Genomic DNA, 19,950 nt, shown 5'->3' on the forward strand with positions numbered 1-19,950 from the left:
CCTAGAGGCTTACGCTGTCAGTCAACAACCTAGTCTTCTACCAACAGTAAACGCGGTAAAACTAGAAAGTAAAATTATGTCTAACCCTAACGACCAGGCTACCCCGACCATAGAGGCCCCTATGGGTTCTAATGTAACTGACCAAGCTCACGGTGGGGACCAGGGGGAACCAGACATGACTTTACACCCCGCCAATACCGAAGAAGTAGTCCCCGACGAGTCCCGGGAGGAAGACAACACTACCGAGAGAGAACTCGGCACGGAAGAAGATGAGGAGAGCACCGTGGAGATAGAGCTCCAAGACTCCGCACGGAGTACCCCAAGGGACGGCTCCCCTATACAACCGTCTTCTCCCAGCGAGGCAGAGAGGACACTACAGCAGGCATTCCTCGTCAGCCTGAAAGCCTCTACTGAACGCGATAGACTCCAGGGTGAACGCGATCGATTGCAGATACAGCAACGGAGCGAAGAAGAGCACATACGCCTGGAAATAAGACGCATTCAGATGGAAGAGAATATGGCAAGAGACCGGGCCGACGCCCAGCGCGCCGCCACCGGTGCCCAGAGAGAATCGGATCTCACCAAGCGCGAAGCCGAGCGCGACAGAGCACAAGCGCAACTAATAGAACAGCTGATCAGAAGGACAACACCCCCTCCCTCCACCAGAGGCTCCAGGAACTCGTCTAGACATCACTCCAGGGCGGCATCCCCTAGCCGAGTAAGCGACCCTGAACTTGACCAACAGACGAGGTCTATACCCCCCGCAGACCCCCTTCCCCAACCGGTCCAAGCGAGACCCAGCCACCGGGAAGGAGCAGCATACACTGCGGAGAGGCTAAATCAGAGACTACAAGCCCTGGATGACCTAACGGAAGACGAAGAGGAAGAGGAGGAGAACCACGCCCGACGACAGCACAGTACTCTACCGGACCAGGAGGTCCAGTACAGCCCAGGCTATACCCCCGCGGAGCTGCGCTACAGACCCCCGACGCTATTCACGGGTGAGCACGACGCACGACCCGCACCGAGGAACAGCACCTGGACCAGCGGGCCATGGTACACAGCCGGTACCAGCCCACGCCAAGGAGCAGGAGGAGACTCGCCTAGGAGGCCTCTCCCCCAACGCTCGCCGATGTATCAACAATCCGCGTCATACATTGGCACACCTATGGTACCAGACTTCACCCAGGAGAACCGGGCCCAGTATACGGAGCTCCGCATGTGTCTGGAGACAATGTTGGTGGATGTCATTGATGAACGCCATAAATACGCGATACTACTGAAGCATTTAAAGGTACCCCGCGCGCACAACATAGCGCTCGCCTACGCCACTTCCACGACCCCATACACCGCAGCGCTGGTAGCGTTGGACCAGAGATATGGACGTATATGGGATTACGTGATCCAGGAGATCAGGCACATCGACCGCCTACCCCCAGCAACAGACAATCGAGCACTGGACGACCTGTCCATCAGAGTGCAGTCCCTGGTAGGGATGCTGGGAGCGCAGAGGGAAAAGGGTAGGCATGAACTATACGCCAACTCAAATGTAGAGAGGATCTTGGAGAAGCTACCACCCGCCCGACAGGAGCGCTTTAGGCGGCAGAGAGACCACCGAGACCCTAATGGCCCCGAACCGAACCTCCTCGATCTAGCCGACTTCCTGGCGAGAGAAGTCAGCAGCTTACGGCTAGATACATTCGGACGGAGCACCCCTGGCTCCAGAGAAGGAACCAGGAGACTAAATGATGGAAGAAGATCGGTGACTGTCATGCACCAATCGGAGTCAGTGCCAAGCAGTAGGAGCCACAGTACCCCCTCAAGAAAGGAGAAGTGGAAGATAGTGTGCCCCTACTGTGAGAAAGAACACTGGCTGTCACAATGTGACTCATTCCCCAAGATGAATGCGGAGGAAGCGAGTCAATGGATAAAGTCCAACAGACGCTGTTTTCGCTGTGCGCGATCACACATGGCAGCCGAATGCCGCTTAAAGAAAAAGTGCAGTCGGTGCGATGGAGCCCATCTGGACATACTCCACGACAGTAACAGACGGCGGCCTCCACCCGCACCATCAAGCAGCAAAGCAAGCGTCATGTACATCGACCCCGCCAGCAGCAGCGGAGCCAGAGTGCTCTTAAAGGTAGTCCGTGTGACATTGAGCTACCAGAATAAAGTCATGGACACTTACGCCGTCCTTGATGACGGGTCAGAGAAGACCCTTCTGCTCGCGTCCGCTGCGGCCCAGCTAGGGCTGCGGGGGAGCGAAAACCAAATGACAATTCGGACAATAAGAAGAGATTTGAAAACGATAAAGGGCGAGAATGTCTCATTCTCTATCGCAGCAAGCGGCCAGCCCGAGCGACGGTACAGGATTACAGACGCTTTCACCAGCCAAGAAATAGGACTGTCGCGGTACACATACCCCGTAGCCAAGCTGATGGAGAAATATGTACATCTACGCAAGCTACCGATCCCACTCATAGACGGTGCTACCCCAACACTGTTGATAGGCTCCGACCATGCAGACCTCATTGTCCCGATAGACCGGGTTCATACCGGACCCAGAGGCTGTCCTGCAGCAGTCGAGACCCGCCTAGGATGGACTCTCCAAGGCCCACTCGCCAAATCTCTCAACCGAACCACAGCCACTAGCTGTCTCCACTCCCGAGTCACAGAGGGAGACACCGCACTCCTGCAGCATGTAGAGAGGCTATGGACCTTAGAACAAATGCCCTTTAAGAACGAAAAGAAAGACATTCGCTCTAAAGACGACATCTACGCCATTAACCTCCTCGAGACGGGAACAAAGAGAGTCCCAGTCAGCGGCGTGTTGAGATACGCCACGCCACTCCTGCGGCGGGAAGGGATGCCTACCTTTCACGCAAAGAAAGACGCCACAGAGCGGTACCTACTAAACACAGAGCGGCGCTTAGCCAAGGACCCCGCCCAAGAAAGTGTATACCGCGCTGAGATTGAGAAGCTCATCACAGCGGGACACGTCACAAAGATTGACATTAAAGAGGCCGACCAGACGACTGAATCGTGGTACGTGCCCCACCACAAGGTTCATCACAACGGCAAAGACCGCATCGTGTTTAACTGCAGCTACCAGATAGGATCCCAAAATCTGAATAAAGAGCTATTGCCCGGTGCTACACTCGGCCCCTCCCTACTAGGCGTACTACTCCGCTTCCGCCAGGACAAGGTGGCTATCAGCGGGGATATCAAAGGGATGTTCCTGCAGGTGAGATTAGTAGAGGAGGACAAGCCCCTGTTGCGGTTCCTATGGAGAGAGAGGCCAGGAGATGAGCACCCAGCCATCTACCAATGGGAAGTCCTCCCTTTCGGAACTACATGCAGCCCATGCTGTGCTACATTTGCACTACAGAGACATGTCGCAGAGGACCCAGCAGCGGACGAAGAGGTCCGACACAGTGTGAAGAACAGCTTCTACGTAGATAACTGTCTACAAAGCGTTTCGACCCAGGAAGAAGCCGAGGCTCTCCTACTTAAACTCCGCGCCTCTCTGATCAAAGGCGGCTTTGATCTCAGGCAGTGGGCCAGCAGCGATCCGCACGTACTGCGCAGCCTCTCCTCCGAGGACAAGGCAGCGAGCAGCGAGACCTGGATGGCCACAATCCCAGGAGAAGCCCAAGAGATGACACTAGGACTAGTGTGGCGCTTCAAAACAGATTCGCTCCACTATAGACACAAACCCCTGACCACGGAGCAGGGAAGATCGACGGCAATACCGACCACCAGACGGAGTGTGTACAGAACACTCGCCCGACAATATGACCCGTTAGGATGTATACTACCGTACACCACCAGGGCAAAGATGATTGTACGAGCATTGTGGGACAAGGACCAGGGCTGGGACGACCCCATTCCCGCACAGCTTGCATCCACCTGGAGAGAGTGGGAGATGGAACTCCACTCACTCCCAGGCGTTAATATACGCCGAAGCTACTTCCCACCCACGGTGAGGCCAGAGACATGTAAAATGGATATACACGTCTTCAGTGACGCCTCCGAGGTCGCCTACGGATCAGTAGCCTACTTGCGGGCCCAAGAAGAGGGGGGAGAGATCTACACAGCATTCATCCTCGCCCGCTCGAGAATAGCCCCACGCAAGCAACAGTCTATCCCACGTCTAGAGCTCTGCGCAGCCCTCGCAGGAGCGCATCTAGCCACGCTCATCCAACGTGAGCTCACCATTCCGGTGCATAGAACAATCCTGTGGTCAGATTCCACGACAGTACTCGCCTGGATCAAATCGGATTCATGCAAATACAAAGTCTTCGTGGGAGTCAGAGTCACTGAGATTCAAGAGTTAACCGGAGAGTTAACCGGAGAAGCAAACTGGCGCTATGTTGATACAAAACACAACCCAGCTGACGTCATCACCCGGGGAATGTCCCTAGATGACTTAACCCGTCGTAACATCTACAGTGACGGACCAGCATTCCTCAAGCTCCCGGAAGGAGATTGGCCCACGCCCACCCCGAGGGAAGCAAGTGACGAGGAGGCTGAGAATAAGAAACCTATGTTCTGTGGATTGAGCACTGTTGTCTCCGCAGACCCCAACATAGACGATTGCATTACCATAGAGAGTGCGCAGCAACGGACATTCCTGCGGCACCACCCAGAGATTCAGTCCCCCGCTGATATGTCAGCAGCTGACTACGAGGAAGCAGAACTGCTTCTACTGCAACGAGCCCAGAGAGACTCGTTCCCCGATGAACTAGACTGTCTACAGGGAGGAAAGCCCGTCCCATCAGACAGCAGATTGATTCATCTGGCCCCCGAGAGTGACACACATACCCTCATCAGAGTGGGTGGTCGCCTGCGGAGAGCCCCCAATTTACCGGATGACATTAAGTACCCGATCGTATTGAACAGCCGACACAAGGTCACAGAGCTGATTATAAAGAAATACGACGAGGATGTACACCACGCAGGAGCAGAGAGAGTCTTCGTGGAGATCAGACGTCGTTACTGGATACTTCAAGGAAGAGAGGCGGTGCGACGCTTCCAGCGAACCTGTCTAGACTGCCGAAAGTGGCGCGCGCAGCCCAGCATACCACGGATGGCTGACCTACCTCCATGTCGCCTCCGACTCGGCGACAAGCCATTCCACTCAACAGGCATGGACTGTTTTGGCCCGCTGCACATAAAGAAAGGAAGAGGCACCGAGAAGCGGTGGGGTATTGTATTCAAATGCATGACCACCAGAGCGATACATATCGAGCTCCTTCCGACCATGAGCACAGACTCATTCCTTATGGCCTTCCGAAGATTCACATCACGGAAAGGAAAACCGTCTACATTATTGTCCGATCACGGGACAAACTTCAAAGGCGGAGAAAGAGAGCTGAGGGAGAGCTTCCAAGCTATGGGCCCAGAACTTAAGACCCACCTCGCTCCAGCGCAGATTGACTTCCAATTCAACCCCCCAAACGCACCCCACTTCGGTGGAACTTGGGAACGAGAAGTACGTTCTATAAAGACAGCCCTGTACGCAGTACTTGGGGCCCAGACTGTGGCGGAAGAAGTCCTAATGACAGTCCTCACGGAGATTGAGGGAGTATTGAACTCAAAGCCCCTCGGTTACGTCTCCAGTGATGTAGCAGATGTCGACCCAGTCACCCCCAACACCCTCCTGATGGGGCGGCTAGATCCCGCGTTACCCCAGACAATGTACCGGCCTGAAGAAGCGAACGGCCGACGAATGTGGAGGTACAGCCAAGTATTAGCCGACAAGTTTTGGAGCAGTTTCCTACTGCACTACCTACCGTCTCTACAGACCCGCCAGAAGTGGGTAAAAGAGAGAGACAATTTGACGGAAGGAACAGTCGTCATGATTATTGACCAGTCACTACCCAGAGCTATGTGGCCGGCTGGCCGCGTAAGCAAAGTGATCACCGGTGCCGATGGCAAGGTCCGAGCAGCTGAAGTACTTGTCCAAGGGCGCATTTACACCCGTCCTGTGGCGAGGCTCATAGAACTGCCCCGACTCCCAGACACAATCGATGATGACCATGACCCTATGACTTTGTGAGTTGACTGACCCTTACAGCGAACCCTTGAGTGGTAGACAGTGCGGTTAATCTGTCTCTGCTTAACTAATTAGGTTGGGACCAATTAGGGGGCGGCTGTTCTGAAGGATCAGATTAAACCGAATATATATATTTATTTATATATATATATTTAATTGTATTTGTATATCCCCTGATATCCCCTGATATCCCTTGTATATTCCTTGTACAATATGCATTGAATATCCCTTCTAGTCTACTGAACATCCCATAATAGTCTCCATTCTACCATTGGACGAGACCTTGGTGCCAGGTCGCCATACCCCTCAGACCAGGTTCAATCGTACCGCTCAACATGTATGGACAAGTCCTAGTTCCGCGTAGGAATATGTCTACCGCACCACTAATGGTACTATTTGTTCATAGTGCGTATATATACTGCGCTATTAAAGTAGAACTTTCTTTTAGTCCAGTTCCTTACCCTCCAACAGAGTGACAGACGCAAAAGCCTCCCCGCGAACCACGTGTGGGCAGTAAGGCCAATTCGGCCCAGTATCGGCATTGAGACATCGTGTATATTAATATTTGAATAGTCATATTTGGCACTATATCGTCGAGTTGGACGTATTCTATTAAGCTAATAATAGTCTATTCATATATAGTGCCTCGTGCGGTAAGAGTTCTATAGTAATCAGCACCCCCATCGTTTCGGGCATCAGCTGGACGCTTATCCAGGGTGGTTGACCCCACGTGAAGCTGCACCCGAGGAGCTCCAGGCCAAAGAGCGAGTGGACCTGTATATTGGATTATTCTACCGACGACGGCTAGCCTTCCCCGGCTTGGATTATGCTTTGAGTACTTTGATTATTCTATGGATAAAGGCCAACACTGCGGTGTGTTGGAAATACCCCCCCCGGAGAGGACGACAGGTGAGACGGCGCTCTGCACAGTGAGGTCGCCTCACGTCTCTCCGTCGTGGACCGGAGGACGCCGGCCACAGAGGGTCCAACTGCATTCATCTGTGGATCAAGGATCGTTGGGCACCGTGTCGCACAACTGTGGACTCTCCCAAGATACCCTCGGCCAGACGGGATCCAGCCAGTGACTCTCTAACCCCCCCCCGCCTCCAGCTGTCCTACAAGCAGTCGGAACCTTCCCCTAGTGTATCCAGCTATATAATCATTCAAGTATCATCGCTATTGTTCCCTAAATATTCCAGGTTGTATATTTGCTTCCTGCGCAATCAGAGATTGGACATTCGATATTGATCTACCTACGAATACTCATTTGCCATAAAAGTGCATACTATTTCAAATCATAAATGTAATTAAGTGATCGTTGTACATACCTTTTGCTATGTATTAAAACTCAAACTTTCGATTTGGTACATTTGTGTTGGATCCGTTTATCAGGTGGGAGTGTTCAACATATTCATACCTAGTACTGGGTGGCCAGAGTCTAAAGTACAAGAGGTAGTGGTAGTAAGTATCATATCTAACCATACAGTCAGGGAAGTGTACCCCTCAGTTACAACCGCTATTTAAATGTGCCGAGCAGCGGAACAGGCTGATATGGGAGTCAGAGCGATGGAGATAGCGAGCCCATGCGCCGACGCTGTTCACGCCGTTGCTAGTCAACAAGTCAGGCATAACCAAGGGAGACGGAGCTATTCACCCAGAACTGGAGACACAGATTATACATGCAAATACTGTGGCAAAACTCATCCAAGGGGCAGAGAACATTGCCCAGCATTTGGGAAACAGTGCAAATCATGTGGATCACAGAATCACTTTGCAAAAGTGTGTCAAAAAATCAAAAGAAAACCCACTGATGGAAAAGTGCACTGCATTGTAAATACAGCTGACAATTCAGAGCAAGACAGTGAGGATGACATAATGACTGACACTGTTCCTGAATCAACATCCACCGGATTCAACACCAGAAACACACGTTCTTATAGAACTGACAGAGACTCTACTCACGCATAACTACTTCATGTTCCAAGATGAGAACTATCTACAAATCAAAGGCGTGAGTATGGGAAGTAAAGCCAGCACATCCATAACCAATATTTATATCAGTATTTTTGAGCAGAATTATGTATTCAACTCTTCAGAAAATGTGTTTTTACCATACATTAAGATGTGGAAAAGATATATAGATGATATTTGCATACTGTGGACAGGGGATGAAATGACACTGATACAATTCTTTAATTTCCTTAATGCCAAAAATGGACATCTAAAGTTTACTATGGAGTATGACCAACACCAAGTACATTTCTTAGATATTATAATCAAAAAACACAATGGTACATTCCAAACGGATGTATACAGAAAACCTTGTTACAGAAATTCTCTGTTGAGAAGTGATTCATTTCATCCTACTCCGCTAAAAAACAGTTTACCTATCAGCCATCTACAGGATCTGTAGAATCTGTAGTACAGATGAATGTTTTCAGGAACAGACGCATACTTTAAAAACTATGTTTAAAACCAGAGGGTACACACAGGACATTGTAGAAAAAGCAGCTTTGAAAGTAGGTCATAAAACCCAAGAAGATTGCTTACAATCTACAAGAAACAAAACTACCTCTGTACAACCTATACAGTGTGTTACACAATACTCGCCTCTAGGCAACCTTTTTAAACAAACTATTAAAAAACATTGGCATCTTCTCAGTTCTGATCCAACATTGGATACATCTTTTCAGATCCCCCCTAGACTAGTCTACAGGAGAGCACATAACATCAGAGACATTGTGGTTAAATCAGACCTGCCTCCTAAAAAAACTAAAACATTTTTTAGATGACCTGCCAGATGGAAACCGACGTTGTGGTTTGTGTGCTCAATGTCACTTTACAGAAAAATTCACTGTTTTCTATCACCCATCAACTGGGAAAGAGATAAAAATAAGAGGCAAAATAACATGTACAACTACCAATGTAATCTATATCCTTAAGTGCCCATGTGGTAAGGCATATGTCGGTAAGACAACACGTGCTTTAAAAACACGTATTGCTGAACACAGGAGTACGATACGGAATGGGGATGAAAAAAGCCCAGTAGCTTTACATTTTAAAAAGGCACACCACAATGTCTCATCACTAAGATAACTTGGAATAGAGAAAGTGCATCTTCCAAGACGAGGGGGAGATATAGATAATCTCCTACTGAGGAGAGAAGTATGGTGGATCCATTATCTTAAAACGATGGCACCAACAGGATTCAATGAGGACTTTGACATTAGACCTTATTTGTAAATTTAACTTATAGAGGAAGACAGTAAATAGACTTTGTTTTTAGTTTTTTAGTTTTAGTTTTTGTTTGTGTTTTCAGTGGCTAGGACTTGTACCTTACACACTGCTGCCTATCTGTAAATTATGTCTAATACTGTGTTTAATATAGATATTTCTCAAAAAAATCTCCTACAAAATTTCAAATGAAAAGATAAATTGCTACTTAATCATGTATAAAATGTATCAACCATGCAAGTCTTGGGACCGCCCCTGATCACCAGGTGGGGCTGATATTCAATCTATTTCACTTCCTGTATAAAAATATGTCATTTTTGTGTTGTATTCATGCTTGAAGAAGACCGGAAAGGTCGGTCGAAACGTCGTATCTACTGCCTTTTTGTCAATTAAAACACCTTGGAACAACAAGTGAGTTGCGAGCCCCGCTTTGTTTTATGACATAATGACTGATATTTAATTCTACAACAAAGAAAAAGATAAAGGAGAACTATCAGTGACTGTTGACAGACCTTTTTGTGGAATTGTTTTTTGATTGTATTCCACTTTTGCTTTGGAAATGTAAACATGTTTTCTTTGAATTTAATTGACTGTGTGTGTTGTCAGTTGCAATGTGACAGCTCTGTTTACACGTCATTCCTATTCCCTTTTAATTGTACATATATCATTTTTGTTTTGATTGTATTGTTCCACTTTTGCTTTGGCAATGTAAACATGTTTTCTCATGCCCATTGAATTGAGTGTGTGTGTTGTCAGTGTGTATGCAGAGTGTGAAATAAATGGGTCATGCTGCCTGCATGCCCAACGTGAGAAGTTAGTATTGTCATAAAAAAAAAATGTACCTACTTTTTCTCCTCCTTTTTCTGTGATTTTTCTCCATCCCAATTTTCCTCTCGTGCTAATTCTCCCTCCCCTCCCCTGATCGTTGCTTGCATGTGCCCCCCACTGGCCGGTCGTAGGGAGGGTAGAAGCCCATCACATGTCCCCTCCAATACATGTGGAGGCAGCCAGCCACTTCTTTTTCACCTGCCAGCGTGGACTCTCATTTGCGAGGTGTAACGTGTGGGAGGCTCACACTGCCCCCCCCGCCATCTCCTGTCTTTGCTGTGCAGGCGCCCTGACCGACCTGTAGGAGTCGCTGTTTACAATGACCAGATTACCACCCATCGGCGTCCCTCCCGCTGACTCTGCCAATTGAGTCAGTATGACGGCCGGCCCAAGCCGGAGGCAACGCTGACAGCCGGATTCGAGACCGGTGTCTCTTGCGTTGGTGACAAGCGCAATGTCCGCTGCGCCACCCAGCCGCCCCAGTCTTGTCGTCCTTGTAATTCCTACACTACACCGTTACAATGATATATTAAATATCATATTATATTATATACCCATTCAATATGCACATGACAGAAAATATTATATTCCATATAATATTTTCTGTCATGTGCATATTGAATGGGTATTACTAATACTATTACTACTAATACTAGCCGAGAGTAGGTCAAATTTGGGCTGGTAGCTCTCGGCTAGGTGGCAAATTAAAAAGTAGATCTTGGTTCAAAAAAGGTTGGACACCCCTGGTCTATAGGGAAAAAATTTAAATCTAAATTCAATACAATAGACACATAAAGCTCAGGGAGAATGGGTTAAACCACGTCAGGAAGAAGGGATGGTTTCATGTCCACCAGACGCAGCAGCAGCTACATGATGTCAGTCTCTACATGATGTCAGTCTCTACATGATGTCAGTCTCTACATGATGTCAGTCTCTACATGATGTCAGTCACGTCAGTCTCACAGCAGCAGCTACATGACGTCAGTCTCACAGCAGCAGCAGCTACATGACGTCAGTGTGACAGCAGGCTGCTTCCAGTGCCGAGTGACTGACCTCATCAGAGGGGAGGTGTCCCAGGTGTGCTCTATTGTGGCTGGGCAATAAGACTACTCTTCAACTAAATCAAATCAAATCAACATTTATTTGTAAGGCCCGACAACACACGTTAATGTCCCCATGAGCCGGACACGTTTTCTTTAAACAAGTCAAGAAGAAATATCACAATAAATCAACACAACTACAATCAACTACATCAAATGTGTACTAATAGGTGTGTTGAGAATGAACAAGCCCCCCTGTGTTCCTTCACCTTCCAGATTTTTGTGGTAAAACTTTCGCCGAAATACTTCTCTAGACCTGTAAACAACAAGGACATTGATTCGTTTTCCATACTTTTGTAGATCTGCGTAGGAATCCTGTCTTAAAAACAGACCACCTTTTGAAAGTAGACCTCCCAAGAGCACCCAGAACTCACATTACCCGAGTGTGATGTCACAGTTAGTCTTCTATTGATTGGGTACCAGAATAGGCTTACTCTATTTCTGTCAAGCCAAACAACGGTCTTGAATGACAGCGAAAAGCAAATCCCTCAAGCCGCCTTTTATGAAAAGGCCCATCTGACACAAATCTTACATGACATGAGAAAGAAACTGCTCTCATAAGATGACAGTGATGACTTAAAACGTCAGTGAGAGAGAGAGAGAGAGAGAGAGAGAGAGAGAGAGAGAGAGAGAGAGAGATCTGTAAAACATTCCCGGTAACTGGAGAAAGGTATAGAGAGAGAGAGAGAGAGAGAGAGAGAGAGAGAGAGAGAGAGAGAGAGAGAGAGAGAGAGAGAGAGAGAGAGAGAGAGAGAGAGAGAGAGAGAGAGAGAGAGAGAGAGAGAGAGAGAGAGAGAGAGAGAGAGAGGGTGTAGCTTGTCTCTGTACCTGGGGTCTGAAGGGGTCTGAGAAGCACCAGAAGACTATAAGGGAGGGGTGGAGGAGCTGCTTGGTGGAGCTGTTGATTCGCTCGTCCAACGACACTCTCTCTGTCATGGCCACCGCAATCACACCTGTCACAACACACCACAACAACATCACACAACTGGACAGAACTTACTGTGCTAGAAATAAAGTGATACTAGGGCTGGGCGATACGGGGGATAAGTATACATGAGTGTTTGCTGATATCAAATCAGGGCCAACATGAGTACTGTCGTGGAATATATTATCATGTCCTTATAGATCTGTGTTGAGATATCATGTTATACAGCCTGACTTTCAGTGTGACCAGCTTGACTGGTTAATGTGTGTATGTCTCTTTAAGAAGACTCCAACATCTCCCCAGCCATAACAAAATTGTTGTTGCTTCCAGTGACTGAGAACCATTTTTGTTTACCTTCATCATCATATCTGATATTATGTTACGTCTGACAACTGTGTATTTAACATATGTCTGAACAGAACTCTGGGTCAGTCTATGGCCAGACGCTAATGTGTTAACATATTGTCTCTGACTATAAACTGTCCTTTCATTGTGGCCACGGATGAAATAAACATTCTTATTATTATTAATAATGACTCAGAATGATTTGTAAACGGCTCATCGTTTAGTCCTTTAATATTTCCCATTACAGTACTTTAGCTACACAACATTCCTTTTCTCTATCTGGAAGTCCTAAATATTGGTTGAACAGTTTTCAAACAGTCAAGTCAAGAGAGGTAATCCTTGACTGTAGTGGCAACAGTAGAAAGTTGGTTTGTTTTGATTTTTGTTGACAAGTTGAAGTGTTCTATAGACTTGAACAGGGGTGTAAAAAGTACAGAAATTATACTTAAGTGAAAGTATGGGTACCATCTCAAAATCTTACTCAAGTAAAAGTCAGAGTATCTGGCTAAAAACACACTTTAGTAAAAGTAAAAAAGTTTCTACTTTTAAATGTACTTAAGTATTAAAAAGTTAAAGTAAAGACTTTTTTTCTGACTGTCTATTCTTCTGATAGCAGGTGTTTAATCAAAGATCCCCGCTTTCTAGTCTTGCACAAGGACCAATCAGCATGGGTATCGGCGGGTTCATTTTCCATTGATGGGGATTTGATTGGCTGTTTTTAAATAAAGTGCGGCCGCAGGATTAATAACATTAACGTTAGTGCGGCCAAAGAAACAAATACACGAATTAAAATGGTTGGACCTGTGAGATTTGTACTTTGTACTTTGTAGGTCTGCATTTTAAATGTAAGGAGTAAAAAGTATGTTCTTTTTCTCTGAAATGTAATTGACAAGTATACAAACCTAATAATACTTGAGTAAAGTACCAATCCCAAAAAACAGTGCTTAAGTATTGTAACGAAGTACAATTACTCAAGTACTTTACACCCGTGGACTTGAAGAACCCCCCCCCCCCTCACACACACAGTAAATTAATGGAAACCCCCTGGTTCTCACCGCTAATCGTGGGATGTACGTTGACGTCACTGATAGTCTTGTCCTTGCTGAAGAGGAGGTCTGTGAAAGACTGGTACACCTTCAGCTGAGTATAGGCCTTTCCCCCGAAGCCACTGTCGTCCTCCTCGCTCAGGGACCTCCAGTCATCAAAGAACACGTCCATGATCCTATTCTGTTGGATCGCTGTCTCAAATCTGGAATAAAACACACCATGCATGCACAGGGTTTTTTAATGCAGTCTGGAGTGGCTGTGAATTAATCTCCCAGTGTATTACTATGGGGTAGCTAACGTTAGCTTACTTTAGCACAAATGAATGGAAACGGATATGGACCAGCTAGCCTAGCTGTTGGCCAAAAACACGTCTCCCAGAGTTTTAAGCTAGGCTAGTGGTCTGTATCCACTTAATTTAGTTTGTGTTAAGCTAGACCAACTTGCAGAAAGCTTTCTACTGAACACAGAGAGGAAATTGGTATCTATCTTCTTGTCTGACTCTGGAGAAGATGTTAAGCACATTTCCCATAATGTTGTTGTGTTCCTTAAGGCCAATACATCCATATCATACATCTATATCATACATCCATATCAGACTCCTTCAAGACAGCCCTGAAAGCCCACCTGTTCACAAGGCCTATGACCTCTAGTCGTCTCCCTGTCCCTCTTGTTATTACTATTTATATTGTCTTTATTATTATTATTATTATTATTATTATTATTATTATTATTATTATTATTATTATTATTATTATTATTATTATTATTATTATTATTATTATTATTATTATTATTATTATTATTATTATTATTATTATTATTATTATTATTATTATTATTATTATTATTATTATTATCATAAATATATACTTGACCACCAGACTGGAAACAGTCATATCCACCTTAATTCACCCGACCAAACAGGATTTATTAAAGGACGCCTTGCATCAAATAACATGCATAGATTATTCCTAGTGCTATCAGGCGATTAAAAAAATGTATCTAATTAATTACAGGATTTGTAATTAATTAATGTAATTAATCACATTTTAATCGCATAATATATATTATTATATTATATATTATATTCTATAATCATATTTCAAATTGCATGTGTCCGGATGGCATAATTAAGTACTGTATCTACAAAACCTTCTGTTTAATCATCTTCCCTTTATTCATTTGCTTAGATTTTTCAGGTCTGGTCAATTTTAGCATGGTGTTATTCACAGTCAAAAAAAAAGTTATAATTGAATTGATATTCTCATTTGGTTCATTACAATTTACTCAAGCCTAGTAACAGACACAGTATTTCTGACACTGGGAATACATTCCCTGAGATCCATAGATGTCCCTAGAATCAGATACCAAGAACATGCAAATGGACCATTTAAAAAAAGTTTGTAAATGTGTATTATATGTTCTTATGGAATGAATGAAAAAAAATGTAACATATAAAAAAAAAAATATATATATATATATATATATATAATTAATTTTGAGTTTAATTTAAATTTAAAACATTTAAAATTTTCATAACGCGATAATTTGCTGTGTAATTAATTAATCTAATTAACGCGATAAACTGACAGCCCTAATTATTCCATCTAATGAATATAACCAAACAACAAAACCTCGATGTAATAATCACCTCACTAGATGCAGAAAAAGCTTCTGATAGAGTAAACTGGTCATTTTTATTCCGGACATTACAAAAATTTGGTTTTGGAGAGTCGTTTATTCACTGGATTAAAACACTATACACGTCACCCACTGTTACTACTAATGGACTAACATCACAAAGCTTCACACTTCACAGGGGAACCAGGCAGGGATGTCCACCCTCCCCCTCTATTTTTGCCCTTTTTATTGAACCTCTCGCAGCAGCAATCAGACAAAATGATGATATCAAAGGAATCATTACACACAATACTCACCATAAGATCAGCCTCTATGCAGACGATGTGTTGTTATACCTACAGGAACCAACCAATTCACTACAAGCAACTACCAAACTCAGACTCCTTCTCTAAAATATCAGACTACGCTATAAATTGGTCGAAGTCAATCATCTTGCCATTGCGGGGGGGTGATAGGAGTCCTGCAGCTCAGAGCCCATCCTTCCCCCTCCCCTCAGGGAATATCAGATATCTAGGAATCAACATTTCACCCAGGCTGTCAGAGTTATTTCAACTCAATTACATCCCACTGTTAAAAACAATAGAAGACGACACACAAAGATGGCTAAACTTACCACTCTCACTAATAGGTAGAATAGCAACTGTCAAAATGTCAATTCTCCCAAAAAGTTATTATCTATTCACTATGATCCCAACCCAGGCAACCCAACCTACCACCAACTGGTTCAACTCCCTGGACTCCATCATTACTAAGTTTTACTGGAAGAATAAAAAGCAAGAATTAATTTAACCACCTTTCAAAAAAACTAAAACCAAGGAGGACTTGAAGCACCTAACTTTCTCAACTACTATCTGGCCAACCAATTAATATACATCTACAAATGGATTCACCCTACCCAACAATACAACCCTTGGGAAGACATTGAGAAGGACGTGTGCATGGAAATCTCACCACAAGATCTGCCATTCCTTAGCACAAGCATAAAACATCACAGTTGTTTTAGGAATACAGTCATTTCCACAACTCTGACACCCTGGTGGAAAGCCAACAAAATCACTGGTAACACACCCCCTGTAAATACACCCCAATCTGGCACAACTCTGACTTTCAACTCGGCAAATCACCCATATACTGTACTTCCCAGCTTGGAAACAAAAAGGCATTACTCATATTCACCACATCTTCACAGACAACAGCCTAATCACTTATCAAGATTCGATTGAAGGATACGGCATTGGGACAGACGAACACTTCCAATTTCTACAGCTGAAATACATTTTGAAATCTAAAATTAACACTACACAAAATGATCTTGAACCACCTCCAATTATATTAGCAATGAATAAAATAACATCACAGAAGAAAATATTTTCAAAAATATACAAAATAGACACTACATTCCATCTCCCCTTCACAAAATGGGAACAGGACTTGGCTTTCTCTCCCAATGCCGTATCCTGGGAACAAATTTGCACCAACACATTCACAATGACTAACACTAACCTTCAATTAATCCAATATAAGTAGGGATGCCCCGATCACGTTTTTTGCCACCGATACCGATCACCGATCGTCTTGAGCCATATTGGCCGATACCGATCCGATACCGATAATTTTTTATTGATTAAAAATAATTATATAATTTTTTTGTTTTTAAATATATATATTATATAATTATACTTGTACTTGTAGTTGTATTATCTGCGAGACATCGCCACCACACAACAAGTCAAAATGCTCGCTATCTGCAAACAGCTCCACTGTCTGTGTGTATACTGCTTTGGTCAATTCAGCATGCCCTCAGCATCCCCAGTCAGAGCGAGTTCAACTTACTAACAGGGTGAAGCATTAGGCTAAGTTTCCATTTGTCCCTCCCTCAATGATATGTTATTTTCGTTATCATTATGTAAACAAATGCACATATGGATTGTTTGCTGCAACGTTTCTGAATGAATTGAAGCATTAATAAATAATACGCAGAGAATTTAATTAGATGAACATTTGTTTTTAATTAGTATAATAATAATAATAATAATAATAATAATAATAATAATAATAATAATAATAATAATAATAATAATAATAATAATAATAATAATAATAATAATAATAATAATAATAATAATAATAATAATAATAATAATAATAATAATAATAATAATAATAATAATAATAATAATAATAATAATAATAATATTAAGCAACTGCAACAATTACACAAATATAATATAACTGGCTGCAAAAACAATTTGCGTTAATAGGCTAAAACAGTGCAAAAGGCAATATGCCTGGGGGCTATAGGCTTCTAAAACAAGGCCCGAAAGAGACCTTAGCCTAGTAAATACGCTGCAACAATTACAAATAAATAATAAAATATAACAATATAACGGGCTGCAAAAACAATTAGCCTATTTAGGCAAAACAGTGCAAAAGGCAATATGCCTGGGGGCTATAGGCTTCTAAAACAAGGCCCGAAAGAGACCTTAGCCTATAGACTAAATGCCTATGGCGTGTTATTTATTAAGCATCATTGGCAGATTCTTTTTAATAAAGAGGAGCATCTCTGCCTTTTCTGACGTAATCCTGTTCCTGTGTTCATCCACGATGTTGGATGCAGCGCTGAACAAGCGCTCACTATCCACACTTGTGCAGGGCGCAGAGAGGTAAGCTCTTGCCACAGTGGCGAGGGCAGGGAAGCGATCCCTGTTTGCTTTCCAGTACGCCAGTGGCTGTGCACTCCGAGAGATGGGTGGCTCTGCCAGGTAAAGATTCAGCTGTGACGCAGCCGCGCTATCGTCGTTGGCCTGCTGCTGCGGGGTTTCTTCAGCCATAATTTCGCCAAACATAGACGACAAGGAACCTGCTCGTGGCACCTTCTCAGCTGGCTCGCCTGTGTCGCTGGCTCCGGGTGCTGGGTCGGGGCCTGTCTGTAAGGCCAGCAGACGCAAAAGCAGTCCCTGTGTCTGTGCCTTGAGCTCTTCAGAATAAAATCGGTCCTTGTATCTTTTATTTAAAACAAAGAAAACATCACATTAATTTAGCATGGCGTTCGTTCTTTTATACGATGCAGCATAAGACTGTCATAGTTAATAATATGATAATAATAAATAATAATAAATAATAGAAATAAATGTTTGTAAGGCTAATCTAAAATAGATTAATAATTGTCATAATAGGACATTCTAGAACATTTGTGATGTCACAGTATGATGTCATAATCAAACATTCTAGAACATTTGTGATTCAGATTCAGATTCAGATGTTGTTAATTTCACCTTGGGTCTATGATGGTTGCCAAACTGTAGAGGGGCTCTGTTTCGATGTCTGCGAATCTGCGGGTTACAGCTTCCAGCAGTGTGGCTTTTGTCGTCTTCACGCCATGATCTGATGCGACATCTCTGCCCAGGAAACGTTTTAAAGCCATGACACAAGGTATGACATCGGCGGCAGATGCTGAGGATGAACTAATTTCCTTCGTGAGCTCTTCAAACGGTGCCAGAATGGATAGCATGTTTTCTATCAGTCCCCACTGGTTGGCAGTGAATATAGCGGGTAGTTCGAAGTCCGCTGCATAAGCACCCAGTGCCCGTTTTTGCCCAAGGAGACTTTGGAGCATATAATACGTGCTGTTCCATCTGGTGCTGACATCCTGCTGCAACCTTTTGATAGGCTGGCCGGGTTGTGTCTGCACACTGCAATCTAGAATAAGCCAGGCAAGAGTGCTTGAAGTGGCCCACGATGCGTCTCCCTGTAGCTGTGATGTCAATTATGCTCCGCTGTGACAGCACTCCATCGTGGACAGCCAGCTGAAGCGTGTGGGCCATACACCCCAAATGTGGCAGTCCCGCGTCTGTCATGCATTTGATCATGTTGCAGGCGTTATCTCGCAGTATGACGTGAATCCTTTCTCTTGGAATATTCCACGTTTCGAACATATTCTCAAAGGCTGTTGCCAGCGCTGCAGCGGTGTGGGAGCCTGAAAACTCCTGTGAATGCAGGACAGCTTTACGCAGTTGGAACACTGCGTCAACCCACTGAGCTGTCAAACTCAGCATTGACATGGGGCTGACATCAGAGCTCCAAATGTCACTCGTAAAGCTGATTGAAGACACGTCTTCTTTCATAAGGCTGTCCACGTGCGCAAACACTGCCTGGTAGAGCTCTGGTAGGGCAACATCTGTAAAATACGTGCGCCCCGGGACAGTGTAGCGCGGCTCAATGTGAGAGAGTAGCCGTCGGAATCCTGTGTTTTCGACTACACTTAATGGCTGGTCGTCGAGCCCTATGAATTCCATGACTTTGCGTGTGATTGCCTTGGCCTTCTGAGTCCCACTGCCATACGCAGATGTGCTTACCATGGTGGTCTGCGTCAGCGGGCGCTTTGGTGGAGGCTCAGCTGCCTTTTTTTTTTTTTTACTCGCCTCGATGAATTCTCCATGCTCCGCTAAGTGCTGAGTCTTCAAATGTCGAATTAAATTCGTTGTGTTGAAACTCTTGACAATGTTTCCCCCACGAGGTATTTTATTCTGGCATACATTGCAGATGGCAATTGTTACATCAGTCTCAGACACCGTGAAATAGTTCCACACCACCGACATGTTTACAGGTGAGAAAATGCGACAATGGACACTGCCTCGTGTTTTTCAAGCGGTCGGCGGAGAATTGGCTCATGCTTTCCACGTCATCGATCGGTTTCTGTGATCGGCGAATATGAATAATTATCGGAATTCCCCGATCGCATATTTATAATGATTATCGGCCGATAACGATCG

The 19,950-nt window shown here is 44.7% G+C and overlaps 1 protein-coding gene across 1 annotated transcript in view; it reads right to left on the reverse strand.

Annotated features, from left to right (window-relative positions):
- The window catches only part of dnai3 (dynein axonemal intermediate chain 3), a gene marked incomplete at both ends in the record, with an annotated part of 147,456 nt that overhangs the window by 68,567 nt on the left and 58,939 nt on the right, over positions 1-19,950 (reverse strand). The window contains 2 exons of the mRNA XM_084311245.1: positions 12,049-12,173; positions 13,546-13,739. Of these exons, the coding sequence (XP_084167371.1) occupies positions 12,049-12,173; positions 13,546-13,739 (319 nt within the window). The remainder of the gene's footprint in view (positions 1-12,048; positions 12,174-13,545; positions 13,740-19,950) is intronic.

Source organism: Notolepis coatsorum (genome assembly GCF_963971535.1).
Source record: "Notolepis coatsorum genome assembly, chromosome: 3".
Classification (NCBI taxonomy): Eukaryota; Metazoa; Chordata; class Actinopteri; order Aulopiformes; family Paralepididae; genus Notolepis; species Notolepis coatsorum.